Below are 18,485 nucleotides of genomic sequence, written 5' to 3' on the forward strand. Positions count from 1 at the left end.
TTTGAAGTACAAGAAAATGTGGGGCAAGAATCACTTGCGACCTTGGCAGCCAGCATATGGTGAATGAAGATACAGGTGAACTGTTAGGATAATCATCCTGGGGCAGTCTGGGAGGCAACAGCAGGAGGGCCATGTGCCACCACCAGAACTAGGAAGTGATGGTTTGACACTTGATAGTGAAAAATGCCACAAAAGAATTGCTAAGAGGATATTTGAATTCCGTTAGCAGCAGGTATTTATTTCTGTGCAGAGAAATGAGGCAGTTTGCACTGCACAAACTCACTTCGAAGCACAGGTGCAAAAGCAGGTTAATTTATACATGTGAATCTAGGTGATTGCAACATCTTCTTATACATTATTCACGTAATTACAGCATATTGGTGATAGGCAGAGTCTGGGTGGTGTATTCTCTTGGCTTCGGTTTTGGGTGGGTATTTCCGTTCTTCATCTTCACTTAGAGGGGCTTTTTGTAGGTCTTCCTCAGACTGACCTGAATAATTCCCTTTCTTAAGTGATCCAGCCAAATTCTGTGCAAAAAATCTTGACTTGTCACCGTCTCGCCCTATTCATATGTCTACTTCTACCTGATTTATACTTCTAGTGCATTATACATGCAACTTAATCAATAGCTTAGGTCCAGGTAAAAGAACAGAGCATGCTATGTTTTAGTTGGGTAATTTTGCCTACAAAGTGTCCACAAAAACTAAGATCTTAGGGGTCTTTTTGGAAGTTCAGGCCTTACTCCTTCTCCCACTGGAACTGCTGGCTGCAGCCTCACACGCTGGTGACCAGATTGGCAAGGCACAGGGAGGCTGGAATGGACTGACAAGTCTACCCAAAGACAAGACTAAAATGCATTCACACAAATGTTGCCTGGTTTATTTTCCCAAAACAGAAAAGGTGCTAGGTAGACCCAGAAGTTATTTTCCTCCCAATAAGACAATTTGCCAAATAAACCCAGTAGTTTTGATAGATATATTTCATTACAGCAACCCTGTTAAAGTTGGGACTACCTGTGCACAGGTTGCAGCTGTGGATACTTCTGTGTAGCCATCTTTTTGTAGGGTATTGCTCTCAAAGACATCCTTTGGAATTCTGATTAAATTTCCTACATTTTTGTATGAAGTGCAAGAGGATAAGATTTGCATAGCATTAAAAAACCCTAGAAATTCTTATTCTTCTAGTCAGCATCAATTTATTTTTGTAAAGTACAAATATAGCTGGTTGAAAAATGGGAACATTTAAAAAATCAAAATAGTTTTAATTTAGAGTTACAGAATTAATTTGGTTGGAAAAGACCTCTGAGATCATCGAGTCCAACCTATGACCAAACACCACCATGTCAACCAGACCATGGCACTGAGTGCCACGTCTAGTCTTTCCTTAAACATCTCCAGGGCTGGTGATTCCACTAACTTCCTGGGCAGCCCATTTCAATGTTTAATCACCATTTCTGTGAAGAAATTCCTCCAAAAGTCCAACCTAAACTTCACCGATGCAGCTTGAGACTATGTCCAAAAATACATAAAGCTGGTTGATATTTCCTTGGATAATTCTTAGATAATTAAAACACTCTGGGTTTGTAAACACAAATAAAAATTTAAAACATTCTCTGGTAATCCAAGAAATGGTTGGTTCCAAAGGAAAAACTTTAGGAATAGTGTCACTAATTAACCCTAGTATAATTCTGAAGTATACTGAAGTAAAATAACTTCAAAACAAAGGCCCATATTAATTAGGTGTATTCAAAGTAAGTGTGAAGGTGACCACAATGTTTTGCAGTAGGCACATGAAGGTGGGATACTGAAAGATTTTTATTATTTTAGATAGAGAAATTAGTAATTTGTGAGTTTTGTGATTAAATATTTTTAAGGTATCTGCTTTCATTGGAATCAAACAAAACACAAAATGCTGATCTAATATATGCTGATTCTAATATTAACAGAGACTGGTGACCAGCAGGTGGCTCTGCTATACAGCCACAGAGCTCCTCACTGCTCAGGAGAGCTCACACAATTTTTCAGGTAACAACACTTCAAAATAATTGATAAAGTTCAAGTTAGAATTGACTTAAGGCAGAGTTATTTTATAGCAATCGAATTTTGTTTCATCTAGGTTTAGATTTTTTTTCAAAAAGAAATTTTTTTTTGTCCCAGTCCTGCATGGATCTATTGACACGTGTTTATATTTCTTACACAGATACGCAGCTAATTGATTACCGTTTCTGAGACTTCTCACTCATATTAAATTATTAAATATAAAATATTTAATATAATATAAATATAAAATATAAAATTAAAACTGTGGAGATGCACGTGCAGTGTTATAGAAACATTGTTTATTGAAAGGAACTTCTTGTAGTGTTTTCTTAGTAGGTAAGTGCTGTAACTCAATTAATTAACGTTTATTGAATTATTTTGATGTTATTTCCTTGCCTGCAGTCTTACTGTTTTGTGTTTAAAAAGTAGCTAAGAGAATTACAGGTAACTTTCATGTCATGCCATGGCAAAGTGATACGTACAAAAGTTGCTATAAATTGACAGACAGGATGGGATTTGTAAACCTTTGAAAACTCATTTGTGCATTTATGATATGCTGTGTAATTGCTGATTGTGCTGAGGGACTTCCAGAAGTTCAAAGGGCTATGGGCTGGGATTAAGTGTTGCTCAAAATAGGTCAAAAGGCGTTATAGTGTTACAGGTCCAGTGTTCAGCACTGAAAGAAAGGTCTGTTTAGCAGAATGACCAGCTTGGAATTGCAATCCTGTTCTCTGGGGAAGATTTTGCAGAGTTGTACTGTAATATTCTGTGGGAGTTGGAGCTGGAAATATATTAAAAGTACAATGGCATTTCCAAAATGAAACCACATCCATGTATGTGTGTGTAAGTGTTACATGATAATACAAAAGTCATCTACTGCTTTATATAATATGCTTCAAATAATATAGTGCTGGCTAGTGCCCATTATTAATTTTCAATGCTAACCATTCTGTATTTGTGTGAGCTGCACTATCTTAAATACATAATCATTCTTAATCCATACTTATTAAGTTAAATAGTAAGATCAGCCAAATATAAGGCTTAAGTTCAAGTGAGAATCTTAAAAAATTTGAGACCAATCCTTAAAAAACAGGGACAGTTTGTTGCAACAAAGAATATCAACCATGTGAGAACTTGTTTTAAACATAAGAAAAAAGCCCAACCCACAAACACAAACCAGGGGTGATATGGAACCTGAATATGTGTAGTATTCACTTATAGTTTTCAGATGTTCCTGTTACATTAAGGCTTTGGTTAATCCTATCACTGTGGGCTGTTCATCAGCTTAGTTGCATTGCACTCCTTTGGCAGGCTTTGAAAGTCTGAAATTAACTGATTGGCTCAGTAGCTTTTTTCGTATCCCCACAGAAACTTCCCTTATGCGGAAGAGAAATTTGGGAAAGTTTTCTTCCCTTGCTTTTTGCTAAACTGTCCTTGACACAGATGAAGTCATATTAAAGGAGAGTATGATGAAAAACATTTATCCAGCAAAGGGCCGTGAAGGTGATTAGCAGCCTGGAGCATCTCCTATTAAGAAAGGCTGAGAGAGCTGGGACTGTTCAGCCTGGGGAAGAGAAGGCTCAGGGGGATCTCATCCATGTGTATAAACACCTGAAGTGAGGGTGCAGAGAGGACAGAGCCAGATTCTTTTCAGTAGTGCTAAAATATAACTTGCATAAATTTACTGATGTTTTATTGGTTGTAGTTTTAGACTGGTGAATCTGCATTTATATTCCAGAAAAGATGGGTTTTTTTGATTTCAATGAAACTGAGCAGTAGAATGGATTAAAATAGAGTTGTAACTGAAACAAATAAGCTAAATTATAAGTCCAAAGAGCAATGTGTCCTTCCCATTGCTATTCTGGCAAGAAATGCCACACATTAAAATACTGAATGCACATGGCTATTTTGTGTAATTTGGCAATCAGCTAGAATCACTAGAGAGACACTCAACTCTAAACTGCTGCCAGGGAGGCTGCTGAAAGGAACAGAAAGATGATGGATGAAGAGGTTGGAAAAGGAGATGATACAGTTAAACACCAGTAAAGAGAATCCATTTTTCCTAGTCACACGTATGAACTTGACATCAGCATGTCAGAAATTGATGCCGTATATTCATTATAGCTTTGAAATTCTGCATGTACTTAGAAAAAGCAATGCAACCTCTTTTCAACTTAAAATAAAAATCTTTGCTTAGGTCTTGTATCCTTCCTATTTAGACCTCTGTTCTCTCCCTAACTCTTTGCTCCATGCTTCCACTTTTCTTCACCCTTAACTGCTTAGCCCAGCACTGACAGCCAGTTCATCCTTCTTCCAGTCCCTCTCCCATTCCTGGCACTGCTGTTCAAGAATCTGTGATGTCTGTAGTGACAGTAAGTTTCCGTGTGTGTAGTTCAGCCTTGACAACCTCTAGGATCTCACCAGCTCTAGTCTAGAAGAAAATGATAGGCTAGAAGAGGCCTGTATACTAGCACGAAATACTCCTTCTGTGTGGCATAAAGGATGTTTCTGTACACCTAAGGAGTGGGGTAATTTTCTAAAAGATTAACACTAATGAAACAAAAAACAATCTTGTATCAGAAACCATTTAGAAAGCTGTAGTGAGCAGAACTTAACTCTGGATTGTGAACAACGTTATACATATATTGATTTTTTTTAAAGCAAAAAACATCTGTTGATATTAGAATGCAAAAAATATTAGAAATTATCAGGAAAAAATGCAGCCTTCATGTATCAGGAAGGCATTACTCTGTAGACTCCTGTTTAGGACACCCAGCTCTACACTTAATTCATATGTCCTTCATTGAATCACAGAATCACAGATTGGTCTGGGTTAGAAGGGATCTTAAAGAACAACTAGTTCCAAAATTCTATTTTACTCTGCCTATGGTAGTTCAAAGGATTCAATAATTTTAAATTAAAATACAAAGGCAGATATTAATGCATTTATTAAAAATTCAACATTAAATTTTAGCCTTCAGTGTAACTGGACATTGGTTTCAGAGACAATTTTTGCATTCTACTGAGAAGGACAAAGTAAATCCTATCCTAGTAGCTATGGTTCTGCAATTGTTAACAGGATTGATAATTCACTATTCTCTAAGATGCTCTGTTGCTTTCCTCTCCATTAAGACAAAAATATTGCATACCTGATACAAAATGGAAAGGGGATGGGGCAAACGTGGTAAGGAATGTAAGAGTTAGCTCCACTCTGTTGTACAACACATTAGAGAGATATAACAAAAGTATTGATAGAAGTCTGTTAAAAAGTGATTTGCTTCTGTTCACTCTAGTAAAGGAGAATGGCTGAGGGGAAAAAATATGTTAAGTGGAGAACAGGACTCTAACAGCCAGTGCTGATTATGAATCCATGCAATCATAGAATGATAGAATCCTAGAATATCTCAAATTGGAAGGAATCCATAAGGATCATATCCTTGCATTTGATTTTGTGTACACAACAAATTTACTTGCCTGACTAACAAATTAGGAGAGAATAGTACAAAGTAAAGTGATAAGAAAACCTCTTATTTAGGTGAAAGGTGCTGGAGTGCTTTGTGTGGTTTTGTGCGAGCATAACGTCATGTAGCAGAACAATTTGTGATCCTGTGAGTGAGACCAGAGAGCAGCAGCAGTAGCAGCAGCAGCAGGAAGGGATGGTTTCCCTGCCAGACTGTGGCTGAGGCTGCAGCATTCCCCCAGCTGAGTTTGGGACAGAGAGGCGACAGAGATGGGGACAGAGAGCAGTCTGAGGGGGTGAAGGTGGGAGGCAGTGGCAGTGGAGGGGCAAAGGCAGTTGCTCACTGCTCAGACCAGATCTGTGATGGAAGGGTCTGTGTTGTGAGGAGAAGCTCGAGCTGCCCTGTGAGACCTCTGTTGATTGAGTGAACTGCATGAGACGAGTTTGACGGAAACCCTTTATTGGTAAGAGCATTTTCTCAGGAGAGGGATCCTTCCAGGTCTTGTCTGGGCACAGGAGGATCAGCAGCGACATCAGCATAGGTGAGTGCCTCGTTCTCATGTTCTTTTGTCCCACAGGGTGAGGGGCTGATTTAGAGAAGGAACTGGGCCAGGAGAGCATCTGCTGGGCTGGTCCATGCTCTCATCTTCCCATGGCTGTGTCCTTCAGAACAGCAGGATGCTGCGAATACTGAAAAGTGGAAGAGCAGGGAGGGTTTACACGTGCTGAGGGTCAGGAGCAGGCAGGGGTGCTGGCAGGTGTGCCCAGGGACCTGCTGCCTTCTTGCCCTCCAGTCTCTTCCCCACTCAGCTGCAGGAGATGTGCGGCAGTGGGGCAGCCTTCAAATCCCTTCTGAAGGGAACCCCTCAGGTGCTAAGGCCACAGGATCTGCTGAGCTGAACTACAAGCTGGAGCGTTCCCTGTCCTGAATGTGGTCTCAGCTTTTCCCTCTGGGTTATGACAGCTTGTCCCTACCCTTGGCCCTGGGTCCTGCTTCCTCAAAAGGTTCAGGTGCTTTTGAGAAGACAGTGTTGTGTGCTGTACCTGCCAGAGCGTTTGGGCTGATTGAATTTTAGCAGGAGGTGGTGTTTGCTGTGCATCAGTCCTCTACTCAGGGTCTCACCTTTTTCCTGCTCGTAACAACTCAAACCCCTCGTTGACTTTAGCGAAGGGCAGTGTGTGAGTGATCAGCAAGTCTGAATTGAATTTCTTCTCCAAATAGCTGGAAACTAATTTGGGAATGGAATCTCTCATCTTCCATCCTAGAAACAGGAGAAAGCAGGTGCAGTGAATAATGGGAGAAATGCTGTTTGGGGAAGGTAGTGTTACTGTGAGGGTGAGGACTGTTTGACCAGCCCCAGTGCCACTCCCTTGTGAAATCTTCTCTTCTCTTCTCTGTGGGATGAGTGGGATGGCAGAGACAGTGGTGTGTGTTGTGCTGTATGAAACAGTTACAGGTTTATTAGCATGTTTGATGCTAGTGTTGAATACAGTGGAAATGCAGTGCTCTTCTTTAGTGTTCCTTTTCTTGCAAACCCTTCTTTATTCTGATTTGTAAACTACCATGAAAAGAAAAGCTGAAATGTCTGAAATGTTTGTTTAAGTTTCATACCTCCAAGGGCAGTCCCTTTCCATGTACGTCCAGTCAGCAAAAGCATCGGATCAATGGAAATCTCTGAACCAGCATCCAGTTCCCCAGCCATCACAAAGATGCCAGTGCTCATATTGCAGGAAGCCAGGGCAGCAATCTGATGGGACAGGCAGGTGAATTAGAGAAGGCACTGATGAGTTGTTCAGGAAACTGTTCTTTCTGTGCCATCATGTACCCTCCCAGGTAAAATAAATCTTCCACTGTGTAGGAGACATGGAGAGCTCAGATCCTATTTTAGGACCTGTACACTGTTTTCTCTTGCAAAGATGTGCCCAGCAGTGCAGGGAGCAGGCAGGGAACTTCCCACCTGGGTGAATGTTTCCCTGCCAGAAGGCTGTGAAGGGTCTGGAAGGGAGCACTTGTGCTGAAATGCCACCTACCATGGTTTCTGCAAGCCCAATGGCCTCAAAGGAGTAGTCCACCCCCTGGCCTGTCATCTCAATGAGCACGTCCTGGATGGGCTTGTTGAAGTCTCGAGGGCTGATGCAGTCGGTGGCTCCCAGCTCCTTGGCCTTGGCAAACTTGTCCTTGTTGATATCCACAGCAATGATGCGGGAGGCTCCAGCTGCCTTGCAGCCCATGACAACAGAGAGGCCAACTCCTCCAAGGCCGAAGATAGCACAGGTGGACCCTGGCTTTACCTGCACAGCAGGGGGCCCTGTGAGTCTCCTTCATGAGGAAGAGGAGGAGGAGGAGGAGGAAGAAGAGGTTTCCTTTTCACAGGGTAGGTGAGGGGGTGAGGGTGGCCTTGGGGTGCTCGACACACCGGAATACCAACCTTGGCAGTGTTGATGGCAGCCCCATAGCCTGTGGAAAACCCACAGCCGAGCAAACAGACTTTGTCCAGAGGTGCTGCAGTATCTATCTTGGCAACAGCATACTCTGGGATCACGATGTATTCTGCAAAGGTGCTGACCCACAGAAAGTGGTGGATCTGCTTCCCTTTGCAAGTGAACCGGCTGGTCTTGTCAGGCAGCAGGTTCTGTGGTTCACAGATACTGTGGGGAGGGGCAAGCATTTGTATTTCACTGCCTAAAGCATGGATGGGGGTGTCAGACCGCCAGCCCCATGCAGGTGTAGGGGAAGGCAAAGCAAACTCACTGGGACTTCTGGCAGAAATTGGATTCAGGATTCAGGCAGAAGCTGCACTCCCCACACTGAGGGATACAAAGAGGGATGACTTTGTCACCTGGAAGAACACAGATCCCTTGTTGGGTGCCCCACTCTGGGCAGGCCCGGAGGGTCTCCCTGTTACAGAGCTGAATCCTGGGCATGTGCTTATGTCTGTGCTGCTTACCTGGTTTCACAGAGGTCACTCCTTCTCCAACGCTTTCCACAATTCCTGCTCCTTCGTGACCTGGGATCACTGGAAATTCCGCATTGGGAAAGCAACCTTGCAAAAGGTGATCATCCGTGCGACAGATGCTTGTGGCCACAAGCTGTTTGGAGAGGAAAGAGTCAGTGACCAGGCCTCTGTCTTAGTCAGTTTGTGGAAGTAATTTTCCCAGGGGTGTTATGATGACCCCACAATGAGAGCTGACACTCCATGGCAGTGAACTGTGCCCAGTGTGAGCTTTCGACTTCCCCTCATGCTGAATGCTCCGTGTGTCTTTTCCTCTGAGCTGAGCTGCAGGTGGGACTGGAGAGGAGGCCACGGTGTGGATCCCGAGCTCTGTCCAGCAGAGCAAGGGCTGGAGATGGGAATTGCTATGCAACAGCATAAGCAAGGACTAGTCTGAAACAGAGCCCCTGGCAGATGGTGCAGTGAGCTAAGGCAGCTCTGGACAATTAAAGCCTACTGGCAGATACAGATCCCTGAGTTATATCCAAGGTATAGCCACAAGAAGAGCAATTCCCACAGGGGACAAAAAAAAGTAATAGCGATGTGTTTTTACCTTGATCCGGACTTCCCGTGCCTTTGGAGGTGCAACCTCCACCTCCTCAATAGAGAGAGGTTTGCCTGGAGCCCAGGCAACAGCAGCTCTGCATCTGATAACCTGGAAGCAACCAAGAGGTTAATGCTGCATGGGAGCGTTTGCCTTTATCTCCCCGTTGGGGACACTCATCCTGCAATCACCTAAACCAAAGGGGTAAAAACTTGGCACCTGAAGCCAGGTGATGTTCAATGAATGCTGGCCTAGCCTAGGATCTGAGGGAATGCTTTGTCATGGAAAACACTGTCAGGAATAACCTTAGAAAATGAAGGGATTTAATGGCTTTGGTGGATTTTTCCTAACATTGCCATATGTTAATGGACAGACTGCGCTCTCATGGGGACTGTAGACACTTTATGGTAGAAATCCCTAGTAAGAGCTTTGATGTCAGCCTTGTAAGACACTGGGCTGAAGGTAAGTGAGAGGGGTTTTGGAACAGCACCCATCTGGCTGGCAACTGGATCAATTTTTTCCCTTGCCAAAGGGATGATTTCTATGTGACATTGCTCAAAAGTTGCACCGATCAACCTCAGGCTGGTTTGACATAACAAACTGAGCTTGCAGCTTGAAAAGGGTGTTGCCGGGGACAAGGTTGAATGCAGGAGATGAGTGTCTGATACATGGTACCACTGAAGAGCTACCATTCCTGCTAAAGCTGGAGTGCAGAGTGAGATTGAGCAGGAGGGTGTTTTTCAGAAAAGTTCAATTCCATATTTCCATTGCTGAGTCAGTGGGCAGGACAGAGGAGGATTGCACAGCCTCTCACAGGTACCGACAGGTGCAGCTGTATGAGAGCATAAGGTGGTGTAGTTGAAAGGGATTTGGAAGAGCTGGGGGAATAAGGTCAGAGGAGAGAGGGCATGCTGCAGTAGCAGTGCACAGGATTTGCAGAATATTTTGCCAAGAGCAAGGCAGTTCAGAAAGGAAGATGGGAAACATGTAGTCCTTACTTTTCCTGAAGTGGCCATGTGGCCTCAGCAGAGCTGTTGCCGTTGCTGTATCAGGCTGGAGGGAAGCTGCACACGTCTGGCTGAAGCCTCGTGCTGTGAAATCCCCCAGCTTTGGAGCCAGAGCAGTCCTGTGTGGAACTGTCCCTGGAGAGCAGGGAGCTGTGCTTTATCTGTGTTGGGTGCCACACACTGAGGAGCACAGCGAGTGCTGAGGGGAGGAGCCAGAGAGTGGCAGGGGGATGGATGAGGGCAGAAGTCATCCAGGATGGCTTTTATCAGTGACCCTGCCCTTGGACTATTCTCTTCCCTCCCTGCCTGAAAGGCTTAGAGAGCAGAGGACATCGTTTTTCCTCCAGTTCCTTCTGGCAGGTGTGGACGGAGGAGATTTGCAGCACTGCTGGGGCTTCCTCAGAGTCAGAGACCAGAGGATTTGACCTGGTGGCTGATCATTTTGAGGTGTTTCTTAAAATATTAAACATTTTAAAAAATAAGAAAAAAAAGGTGGTTAAAAACATGGTGTGGTGGACAAACACACATGTCCTTCTGGATTGCAGTTTTACTGTCTGTGGTATTGCAGCTGTTTTCACCGGAGCAGTATGGGGAGAATTTGTCAGGAAAGGATTTTTTTCCACCAGCATGTTTAGGTCACTTGTGTAACCAGGTCTGTGAGTGAATTCACTCTTCCTGGGCTCTCTGCCTTGCGACAGAGGTTTTTGCTTCAGAGGCATTGGACAAGGTGATTTATAGGGAGGATTGGATGAGCAAGAACTTGGTGGAGAACCAGGCTAAGATGAGCACCCTGAGTGAGACTTAACCCCCAGGATTAGAAAGGAATCGTCCTTCCCTGTGGCTGAAAGGTTGTTTTTGTATACCTAGAGAATGGGATAATTTCCTAGAAGACTACCACTATTGAAATAAAACACTTCTTGGATCAGGAACGATTTAGAATGTTACAGTGAGCAGAATGTAACCTTTTAGCCATTGAACAAGACTGTACATATATTGATTTTGAAATTGTTTAAAAGCAAAAGACATCTGTTGACATTGGGATGCAAAAAAAAGGTTAGACATGATCAGAAAAAATGCAGCCTTCAAGAATCAGGAAGGCATTACTCTGTACACTCCTGCTCAGGACACTCAGCTCTACAGCTAATTCACATGTCCTTCATAGAAATGTAGAATCACAGAATCACAGAATGATTTAGGTTAGAAGGGACCTTAAAGATCAGCAAGTTTCAACCTCTCTGCCATGGGCAGGAACACTGTTCACTGGACCAGATTGCTCAGAGCTCCATCCAACTGCTTTGAATGTTTCCAGGGATGGGGCATTCACAACTTGTCCACAACTTGTTCCAGTGCTTCACCATTCCACTACTGAAGAATTTCTTCCTAAAATCTAAAATAGACTTACTCTCTTTCCTGCCTGTTCCCTTATCACTTCACCCACCAGATCTGGTGAAGCAAAGATATGTCTCCTCTCCAGGACTGTCATGTATTTTCCTGTGCTTTGCAATCTTCCCTTCACTCTGAAAGTGAACTGCCCTAAGTGCTTAAATGAAATGATTCAAGTGCTGAGCTGAAAGCAAAAATACTCTTTAGGCAGTTCAGGCAGACCCACTTCACACAGCTTTTGAGCCACAGTGTGGTTGGCTTTGATTACCAGTCCATTTTCTACATTGCACAAGAGTTGGAAAGCAGTTCCAGAGGACAAATGCTGTATGGCTGATATCCCATGTGATTGGGAGTGTTCAAAGTTTAATCCAAAAAATTTTAAAGGTGCTATGACAGATATTGAAATCATCCAAAGGCTTTCCAGATAACATTCCATACATATGGCTTGTGTTTTCATCTCACATACAAGGACATAAATGTGAACAGTGCTACAGGTACTGGTCTTTCCTCCCTCTTGAGACAAGTGTAGTAGCTGCTGTTACGTTTATAATCTACAAAATGGTAGCAAAGACGTCTTTCAAACATGTAGTATTATTTTTCCATAAGACATCCATATGATGCCCTCACGCATCAAACTTGCAAATCCAACACTGATGTGAAGGCAATACAGGTTGCACAAGTGCTGTCTGTCCTGCTTGCAGTTGTGAAGTGCCACAGGTAGCTGGCATCTCTGCAAAATATTTGAAATGTGCGTGGTTATAGCGGGCAGTTGATACTGAGATGCTGTTGCTGTGCAGTTTTGTGTTTGTATACTTAAAAGAGGAGGTTGTTTGTTTTTGGTTTTTTTTCCTAATTATCAGAGCGAAAATAAAGTCAGACTTGTATGTCAGCAGACATGGATTTAACTTTTTAATGGCAGATACTGTGTATCTCCCTTCAAGAATATCTCATATCCTGACTTGCTATATTTATTCATTTGTTAGACAAGTCTTAATAGTTGACCTGAGAGGATTGGTGTTTGTACAGATAGGCCCAGGCCTCAGGGTGTTGGTCTTCATCTTGGTAGTCAGGGCTCTGACCTGCTCTGGGTATTATGTTTGTTTCCTGTTTGTATCAAAGCGGTGGAAAAATGGAAGAATATATGACAGAAATCTCTGTGGAAAAGACTTTGGATGCACTTCTGAGGACTAAATACAAATGTTATCTTTTCCCCTGCCTGCAGCAGATTAAAGTCTTCAATAGGTTTTTCTTAAAAGAGAAAGGCAGATATTAATGCCTCTATTAATGATTCAGCCTTAAATTTTTGTCTTCAGTGTAAGTGGGCACTGGTTTCGGAGACAATTTTTTCATTCTACTGAGAAGGACAAAGTAGGTCCTATCCTAGCAGATGTGGCTTTGCATTTCTTAACAGGATTGATAATTCACTATTCTCTAAGATGCTCTGTTGCTTTCCTCTCCATTAAGACAAAAATATTGCATACCTGATACAAAATGAAAGGGGGAAGGGGCAAATGTGGTAAGGAATGTAAGAGTTAGCTCCACCCTGTTGTACAATATATTAGATAGATATAACAAAAATATTGATGGAAGTCTATTAAAAAGATCATTCGATTCTGTTCACTCCAGTGAAGGAAAATGGCTGAGGGGAAAAAATATGTTAAGTGCAGAACAGAACTCTAACAGCCAGTGCTGATTATGAATCCATGCAATCATAGATTGATGGAATCCTACAATATCTGAAATGGAAGGAATCCATAAGGATCATATCCTTGCATTTGATTTTGTGTACACAACAAATTTTTTTGCCTGATTGGAAAATTTAGGAGAGAATAGTACAAAGTAAAGTGATAAGAAAACCTCTTATTTAGGTGAAAGGTGCTGGAGTGTTTTGTGTGGTTTTGTGTGAGCATAACTTCATGTAGCAGAACAATTTGTGGTCCTGTGAGTGGGACCAGAGAGCAGCAGCAGTAGCAGCAGCAGCAGGAAGGGATGGTTTCCCTGCCAGACTGTGGCTGAGGCTGCAGCATTCCCCCAGCTGAGTTTGGGACAGAGAGGCGACAGAGATGGGGACAGAGAGCAGTCTGAGGGGGTGAAGGTGGGAGGCAGTGGCAGTGGAGGGGCAAAGGCAGTTGCTCACTGCTCAGACCAGATCTGTGATGGAAGGGTCTGTGTTGTGAGGAGAAGCTCGAGCTGCCCTGTGAGACCTCTGTTGATTGAGTGAACTGCATGAGACGAGTTTGACGGAAACCCTTTATTGGTAAGAGCATTTTCTCAGGAGAGGGATCCTTCCAGGTCTTGTCTGGGCACAGGAGGATCAGCAGCGACATCAGCATAGGTGAGTGCCTCGTTCTCATGTTCTTTTGTCCCACAGGGTGAGGGGCTGGTTTAGAGAAGGAACTGGGCCAGGAGAGCATCTGCTGGGCTGGTCCATGCTCTCATCTTCCCATGGCTGTGTCCTTCAGAACAGCAGGATGCTGCGAATACTGAAAAGTGGAAGAGCAGGGAGGGTTTACACGTGCTGAGGGTCAGGAGCAGGCAGGGGTGCTGGCAGGTGTGCCCAGGGACCTGCTGCCTTCTTGCCCTCCAGTCTCTTCCCCACTCAGCTGCAGGAGATGTGCGGCAGTGGGGCAGCCTTCAAATCCCTTCTGAAGGGAACCCCTCAGGTGCTAAGGCCACAGGATCTGCTGAGCTGAACTACAAGCTGGAGCGTTCCCTGTCCTGAATGTGGTCTCAGCTTTTCCCTCTGGGTTATGACAGCTTGTCCCTACCCTTGGCCCTGGGTCCTGCTTCCTCAAAAGGTTCAGGTGCTTTTGAGAAGACAGTGTTGTGTGCTGTACCTGCCAGAGCGTTTGGGCTGATTGAATTTTAGCAGGAGGTGGTGTTTGCTGTGCATCAGTCCTCTACTCAGGGTCTCACCTTTTTCCTGCTCGTAACAACTCAAACCCCTCGTTGACTTTAGCGAAGGGCAGTGTGTGAGTGATCAGCAAGTCTGAATTGAATTTCTTCTCCAAATAGCTGGAAACTAATTTGGGAATGGAATCTCTCATCTTCCATCCTAGAAACAGGAGAAAGCAGGTGCAGTGAATAATGGGAGAAATGCTGTTTGGGGAAGGTAGTGTTACTGTGAGGGTGAGGACTGTTTGACCAGCCCCAGTGCCACTCCCTTGTGAAATCTTCTCTTCTCTTCTCTGTGGGATGAGTGGGATGGCAGAGACAGTGGTGTGTGTTGTGCTGTATGAAACAGTTACAGGTTTATTAGCATGTTTGATGCTAGTGTTGAATACAGTGGAAATGCAGTGCTCCTCTTTAGTGTTCCTTTTCTTGCAAACCCTTCTTTATTCTGATTTGTAAACTACCATGAAAAGAAAAGCTGAAATGTCTGAAATGTTTGTTTAAGTTTCATACCTCCAAGGGCAGTCCCTTTCCATGTACGTCCAGTCAGCAAAAGCATCGGATCAATGGAAATCTCTGTACCAGCATTTAGTACCCCAATCATCACAAAGATGCCAGTGCTCATATTGCAGGAAGCCAGGGCAGCAATCTGATGGGACAGGCAGGTGAATTAGAGAAGGCACTGATGAGTTGTTCAGGAAACTGTTCTTTCTGTGCCATCATGTACCCTCCCAGGTAAAATAAATCTTCCACTGTGTAGGAGACATGGAGAGCTCAGATCCTATTTTAGGACCTGTACACTGTTTTCTCTTGCAAAGATGTGCCCAGCAGTGCAGGGAGCAGGCAGGGAACTTCCCACCTGGGTGAATGTTTCCCTGCCAGAAGGCTGTGAAGGGTCTGGAAGGGAGCACTTGTGCTGAAATGTCACCTACCATGGTTTCTGCAAGCCCAATGGCCTCAAAGGAGTAGTCCACCCCCTGGCCTGTCATCTCAATGAGCACGTCCTGGATGGGCTTGTTGAAGTCTCGAGGGCTGATGCAGTCGGTGGCTCCCAGCTCCTTGGCCTTGGCAAACTTGTCCTTGTTGATATCCACAGCAATGATGCGGGAGGCTCCAGCTGCCTTGCAGCCCATGACAACAGAGAGGCCAACTCCTCCAAGGCCGAAGATAGCACAGGTGGACCCTGGCTTTACCTGCACAGCAGGGGGCCCTGTGAGTCTTCATCATGAGAAAGAGGAGGAGGAGGAGGAGGAGAAAGAGGAGATTTCCTTTTCACAGGGTAGGTGAGGGGGTGAGGGTAGCCTTGGGATGCTCGACACACCGGAATACCAACCTTGGCAGTGTTGATGGCAGCCCCATAGCCTGTGGAAAACCCACAGCCGAGCAAACAGACTTTGTCCAGAGGTGCTGCAGTATCTATCTTGGCAACAGCATACTCTGGGATCACGGTGTATTCTGCAAAGGTGCTGACCCACAGGAAGTGGTGGATCTGCTTCCCTTTGCAAGTGAACCGGCTGGTCTTGTCAGGCAGCAGGTTCTGTGGTTCACAGATACTGTGGGGAGGGGCAAGCATTTGTATTTCACTGCCTAAAGCATGGATGGGGGTGTCAGACCGCCAGCCCCATGCAGGTGTAGGGGAAGGCAAAGCAAACTCACTGGGACTTCTGGCAGAAATTGGATTCAGGATTCAGGCAGAAGCTGCACTCCCCACACTGAGGGACACAAAGAGGGATGACTTTGTCTCCTGCAACAAAGTGGATCCCTGTTAGGTATCTCTTGCTCAGCAGGCCCTGAAGGTTGTGCCTGCTGGAGCACTTCTGCTTAGCTTTCTGATAGCAGCAATGCACTACAGATCCTCCACTTTCTCTGTCAGGATGAAATGCTCTAGGCCCCACTCAAGTAGATGAGGAACAGACCAGGAAAGTGTATGTGACCGTCCAATTCCCTTGGTGTTTGAGCCGCTGACTCAGGAGCAGGGGCAAGTTTCTGAGCTCTTGACAGCTTCATCCACTTTGAAGGCTGACTTGTGGGTATGTGTTGGTTACCTGGTTTCACAGAGCTCACTCCTTCTCCAATGCTTTCCACAATCCCAGCTCCTTCATGGCCTGGGATAACTGGGAATTCCACATTGGGAAGACAACCTTTCAAAACGTGTTCATCTGTGTGACAGATGCCTGTGGCTACCATCTGTTTGGAGAAGAAAGAGTAGATAATAAACTTTAGAAATACACCAGCCTCTGTCTAACCTGATTTGGGGAAGGATTTTTCACAGGACTTCTCTGGACTGTTAAGGACTGTGGGCAGACACAGGTCCCCGAGTTATATCCAAGGCATAGCCACAAGAAGAGCATATCATTCGAGGGAGAAAAAATTATTTAAATGTGTTTTTACCTTGATCCGGACTTCACGTGCCTTTGGAGGTGCTACCTCCACCTCCTCAACAGAGAGTGGTTTTCCCACGGCCCAGGCAACAGCAGCTCTGCATTTGATAACCTGGAGGCAACAGAGAGGATTACATTGCATGGGAACATCCACCATTGGTGAACGGCTTCAAACAGTTGTCCTACAATCACCAAAGCCAAAGCATCCTAACATGTGTCTCTGCACACTGCAACACACAGTTCTGGAGCTACACAACTGTCCTGTGCTGTTTCCTAGGGGACTTGCTGGGCAGGTGGGATGTAGTGGGAGAGCAGAAACATGTGAATGCTCAGCTACATGAAGCCAAGTGACATTCTGTAAACACTGGCATAGTGTGAAGTGTGAAATGCAAAGATGAAGTGACCAGTCTGTACAGGGTAAAGGTTGTGTTTTCCCTACAAACTGAAAACAATCCACCTGCCTGCTGTCTGCAGGACAGGGCTCTGTGGGTGACCCCGGGGCAGTAGTGCTGAGCTGCTGTGGCAAGGAGAGGCTGCGTGCCCTGCTGGGAGGGTTTATCATCCCAAAAGAACAGAGTACTGATGCCTGCCCAGCCATGGACTGGCCTAAGGGGAAGGTCTGGCCCCTCTCATGTTTGCCATGGAAGAACCAAGTGAGTTCCATGCTGGCATTAGGCAGGTGACATGGGGAAGATCCCTGAAGGGAAGAGACTGGTGTACTGGGGAGATGTGACAGCAACACGAGTGCTTCTCTTATCAAAGGGATGATTTCTGTCTGGCATTGCTCAAACCCTCCACCCAAAACTGGTCTGTCATCAGAAAAATGAGCTCACAGCTTGAAAAGGGTATTGCCAGGGACAAGGTTGAATGCAGGAGATGAGTGTATGGCACATGGTACCACTGAAGAGCTACCATTTCTGCTAAAGCTGGAGTGCAGAGTGGGATTGAGCAGGAGGGTGTTTTTCAGAGAAGTAAAATTCCATATTTCCATTGCTGAGTCAGTGGGCAGGACAGAGGAGAAATGCACAGCCTCTCACAGGTACCGACAGGTACAGCTATATGAGAGCATAAGGTGGTGTAATTGAAAGGGATTTGGAAGAGCTGGAGGAGTCAGGTCATAGAAGAAAGGGCATGCTGCAGTACCAGTGCACAGGCTGAGCTATTTGCAGAATATTTTGCCAAGAGCAAGGCAGTTCAGAAAGGAAGATGGGAAACACGTTGTTCTTACTTTTCCTGAAGTGGCCATGTGGCCTCAGCAGAGCTGTTGCCGTTGCTGTATCAGGCTGGAGGGAAGCTGCACACGTCTGGCTGAAGCCTCGTGCTGTGAAATCCCCCAGCTTTGGAGCCAGAGCAGTCCTGTGTGGAACTGTCCCTGGAGAGCAGGGAGCTGTGCTTTATCTGTGTTGGGTGCCACACACTGAGGAGCACAGCGAGTGCTGAGGGGAGGAGCCAGAGAGTGGCAGGGGGATGGATGAGGGCAGAAGTCATCCAGGATGGCTTTTATCAGTGACCCTGCCCTTGGACCATTCTCTGCCCTCCCTGCCTGAAAGGCATAGAGAGCAGAGGAAGATTTTTTTTCCTCCAGTTCCTTCTGGCAGGTGTGGAAGGAAGAGATTTAGATGCACTGTAGGACATTCCTCAGAGTCCCCTTGGTGCCAAGGCAGAGCATTTGACCTGGTGGCTGTTCACACCAAGGTATTTAATAATGGATTAAAAATTCAAGAAAAAGAAAGAAATAGGCAGTGAAAAGATGGTGTGGTGGACAAACACACATGTCCTTCTGGAT

General features: G+C 45.0%; 2 protein-coding genes across 2 annotated transcripts; both read right to left on the minus strand.

The window, feature by feature from the left end:
* Nucleotides 1-5,942: 5,942 nt before the first annotated feature.
* On the minus strand, nucleotides 5,943-10,230 carry LOC139671834 (alcohol dehydrogenase 1-like). The gene is made up of 9 exons (XM_071555108.1): nucleotides 10,035-10,230; nucleotides 9,046-9,147; nucleotides 8,448-8,589; nucleotides 8,252-8,339; nucleotides 7,929-8,148; nucleotides 7,531-7,791; nucleotides 7,112-7,247; nucleotides 6,623-6,761; nucleotides 5,943-6,189 (listed from the first exon to the last, which is right to left on the minus strand). The coding sequence occupies exons 1-9, from the start codon at nucleotides 10,050-10,052 to the stop codon at nucleotides 6,165-6,167; spliced, it is 1,131 nt and encodes a 376-aa protein (XP_071411209.1). The 5' UTR covers nucleotides 10,053-10,230; the 3' UTR covers nucleotides 5,943-6,164.
* Nucleotides 10,231-13,662: 3,432 nt separating this feature from the next.
* Nucleotides 13,663-18,133, minus strand: LOC139671836 (alcohol dehydrogenase 1). The gene is made up of 9 exons (XM_071555109.1): nucleotides 17,928-18,133; nucleotides 16,710-16,811; nucleotides 16,364-16,505; nucleotides 15,975-16,062; nucleotides 15,652-15,871; nucleotides 15,251-15,511; nucleotides 14,832-14,967; nucleotides 14,343-14,481; nucleotides 13,663-13,909 (listed from the first exon to the last, which is right to left on the minus strand). The coding sequence occupies exons 1-9, from the start codon at nucleotides 17,943-17,945 to the stop codon at nucleotides 13,885-13,887; spliced, it is 1,131 nt and encodes a 376-aa protein (XP_071411210.1). The 5' UTR covers nucleotides 17,946-18,133; the 3' UTR covers nucleotides 13,663-13,884.
* Between the last annotated feature and the right edge of the window lie 352 nt (nucleotides 18,134-18,485).

Source organism: Pithys albifrons, chromosome 5 (genome assembly GCF_047495875.1).
Source record: "Pithys albifrons albifrons isolate INPA30051 chromosome 5, PitAlb_v1, whole genome shotgun sequence".
Taxonomy (NCBI): Eukaryota; Metazoa; Chordata; class Aves; order Passeriformes; family Thamnophilidae; genus Pithys; species Pithys albifrons.

Coding starts and splice junctions, on each gene's coding strand:
- LOC139671834 (XM_071555108.1), bottom strand. Junction 8,590..9,045: donor CACGGGAAGTCCGGATCAAG/GTAAAAACACAT, acceptor CTCTCCAAACAG/CTTGTGGCCACAAGCATCTG. Junction 7,248..7,530: donor TTGGGCTTGCAGAAACCATG/GTAGGTGGCATT, acceptor CTGTCCCATCAG/ATTGCTGCCCTGGCTTCCTG.
- LOC139671836 (XM_071555109.1), bottom strand. Junction 16,063..16,363: donor AGTGAGCTCTGTGAAACCAG/GTAACCAACACA, acceptor ACTTTGTTGCAG/GAGACAAAGTCATCCCTCTT. Junction 13,910..14,342: donor TTGTTACGAGCAGGAAAAAG/GTGAGACCCTGA, acceptor TCCACTTTTCAG/TATTCGCAGCATCCTGCTGT.